Here is a 2,986-nt window from a genome sequence, read left to right on the forward strand (position 1 = left end):
CACACCACACAGCATCACACACAATATACACATTATACACTCACACATCACACACTCACATACCATACATGCATACACCACACACCCACACTCACACCACACAGCATCACACACAATAAACACACCACACACTCACACCACACACTCAAACACCACACACACACCACACAGCATCACACACAATATACACACACCTCACACTCACACCACATACACCACACTCACACCACACACTCAAACACCACGCACCACACATACACACACCACACACACAAACACCACACACACCGACACATTACACACACATCACACAGCACACACCATGCATCACACACACACCATACCCCACTCATACCATACCACACATACCCATACCACACACTACACAGACCACACACCACACCACCCACACACATGTCCTATACCACACACACACACAGACACTACAGGCCTAACTCCAGGAAATGAGGGATACAGCAGAGTCAAGAATACCTCTTCTGTTTCTACGAACCAGATCAGCCACTGTCTTGCTTTAGGTGACTCAGGAAACCCCAAAAGGCTATGACTTCAGAAATGGGGCCTGGACACCAATTACAATGGCTAGTACCTGCATGAACTAGTTGCTTTGCAAGTACAAGATGTAGAAATATACAGGAGAAAAAACATCAAGTCAGCAACTTCCACTCCTCAGCTTTTCTTTCCTTTCTAAGGACAAAGGGGTAACTCCTTGCAATTCCCTGGCTGATAGGAGTGAAGGTCAAATTGGGCCAATATCAAGGCTCTGGGAGTCTGCAGGAGCACCAGCATTTGGAATAAAAGAAAAATGGGGTAACAAAAAAAAAAAAAAAAAGGGGAAAAAATTGTAGCCAAAATCAGACAAAGCTTGGCAGCAGTGAGTGACATAAGGCAAAGAAATTTCCAAGCATGAATGTGGCCAACCCTGTTAACACGTGCAGCCTCACTTTCTCGTCGTGGTTTGCTTTGGGTTTCTTTGATACAATGATGGTGACGGCACAAAGACAGTAAGCTAGCAAAGGCAGAAATGCTGACAGCAAGCATTCATCAAGGATACTGATTTTTATAACGCCCCGCTGGAGTTTACAGATGTCACAACAGAGGTACTCAGATTTTTGGGGTGAGAAATCTAGGGGTGAGGAGGTAAAGTGACCTGCAGTAGCAGGGTACCCCACTGGGCAAGCTCTACAGGCAAAGGCTCCCATCACGCCAGGCCAGGGGACAGTGGGGACCCTCCCTGGGTTCTTACCACATCCCACAGGCAGGTCACCTTGCTGGCCCCATGCCCAGGAAAGGGGGCATGGAGGTTTGCACCATGTCATACTGCCATGAGACAGCCAACAGCAGAGCACACAGGCTGCCCAGCCTCAACAACACATGGGTGCTGGCATGCACAGAGCATGGGGAAAAGGATTTAGAAATAAGACCCATGGGCCAAGACCCCATGATCTCTTCCTGTGCCAGGTTCCTCCTGGTCTCCATGCAAGGGACCTGGCAGACAAGCAGATAGCTTAACTTTGTCTACTACTGGGCAGCAGAAAGTCCTGTAATTTGGAAGGTACCCTGCATTTGCAGGAAGAGCAATCAGCACTTCTCATGACTGAAGGCATCCGCTTTGAGGAGTCTTCTAACAAGCCTTCAGGAAAAAAATCCATTCTCAACACCAACTCCAACCTCTGAACTGACCCTGCCGGCCAACTGCACCCTCCTGGTACAGGCCCTCCACCCATGCCAGAGTGAGCCCACATCCTGGAGGTGATGACTTTTGAAAGAAAATTTCTGAATACATACTTTAAAATCAAGCTTACCAAACCCTCTGAGAACAGTGCTAACTCACCTTTCGTGGTCACCAGAAATGTTTTGGACTGCCTCCTCAGCCATGTCCTGTGCAAGCTGGTCACGAGTATCACAGTCAGCAGACCAGCTTCTTCCTACATCCTCTGGAAGACAAAGAAACAGAGCTTAATGCTTCCAGCTTCTGTACCTGTGACCTCTTATCAGGACACACATCAAACACAGAGGGAAAAATCCAAACTCCGGTAACATTTTCCCAATCAGAAACAGCTTTTGTTTTCTAACACTGTCAGACAAATTCCTTCCTAAGAAGTGTGCTTTCGACAGACGTGGTGGTTCACGTCTGTAATACCAGCACTTTGGGAGGCTGAGGTGGGTGGATCACTTGAGGCCAGAAGTTTGAGACCAGCCTGGCCAATATGGTGAAACTGCACCTCTACTAAAAATACAAAAATAGCCAGGTGTGGTGGCAAGCACCTGTAATCCCAGTTACTCAGGAGGGTGAGGCGAGAGAATTGCTTGAACCCAGGAGGTGGAGGTTGCAGCGAGACAAGATCGCACTACTGTGCTTCAGCTTGGGCAATAGAGTGATACTTTGCCTCAAAAACAAAACAAAATAAAACAAAAGTGTGTTTTAGGTAGGGATCTTTGTGGCTGCCTGAAACATGTTGCTACTCAAGGGAAAAACTGTACATGGAAGCTGAGAGAGTTCTGAGAATTAAAAACTGTTAACTGTCGGCTGGGCACGGTGGCTCACGCCTATAATCCCAGCTACTCGGGAGGCTGAGGCTGGAGAATTGCTTGAAACTGAGAGGTGGAGGTTTCAGTGAGCCAAGATGGTGCCATCACACTCCAGCCTGGGCAACAGAGCAAGGCTCTGTCTCAAAAAAAAAAAAGGCCGGGCGCTGTGGTTCATGCCTGTAATCCCAGCACTTTGGGAGGCCGAGGCGGGCGGATCACGATGTCAGGAGATCGAGACCATTCTGGCTAACATGGTGAAACCCCGTCTCTAGTAAAAATACAAAAAAAAATTAGCCAGTGTGGTGGCGGTCACCTGTAGTCCCAGCTACTCGGGAGGCTGAGGCAGGAGAACGGCGTGAACCCAGGAGGCGGAGCTTGCAGTGAACTGAGATGGCGCCACTGCGCCACTGCACTCCAGCCTGGGTGACAGAGTGAG

At 48.7% G+C, this 2,986-nt stretch overlaps 1 protein-coding gene across 1 annotated transcript in view; it reads right to left on the minus strand.

Moving 5' to 3' along the window:
- The window catches only part of PKD1L1 (polycystic kidney disease 1 like 1), a 182,873-nt gene extending 180,949 nt beyond the window's left edge, over positions 1–1,924 (minus strand). Inside the window, 1 exon segment of the mRNA XM_011946807.1 lies at positions 1,853–1,924. Coding sequence (XP_011802197.1) covers positions 1,853–1,896 — 44 coding nt within the window. The 5' untranslated portion in view covers positions 1,897–1,924.
- Between the last annotated feature and the right edge of the window lie 1,062 nt (positions 1,925–2,986).

Source organism: Colobus angolensis, unplaced genomic scaffold (genome assembly GCF_000951035.1).
Source record: "Colobus angolensis palliatus isolate OR3802 unplaced genomic scaffold, Cang.pa_1.0 Scaffold253, whole genome shotgun sequence".
NCBI classification, from domain to species: Eukaryota; Metazoa; Chordata; class Mammalia; order Primates; family Cercopithecidae; genus Colobus; species Colobus angolensis.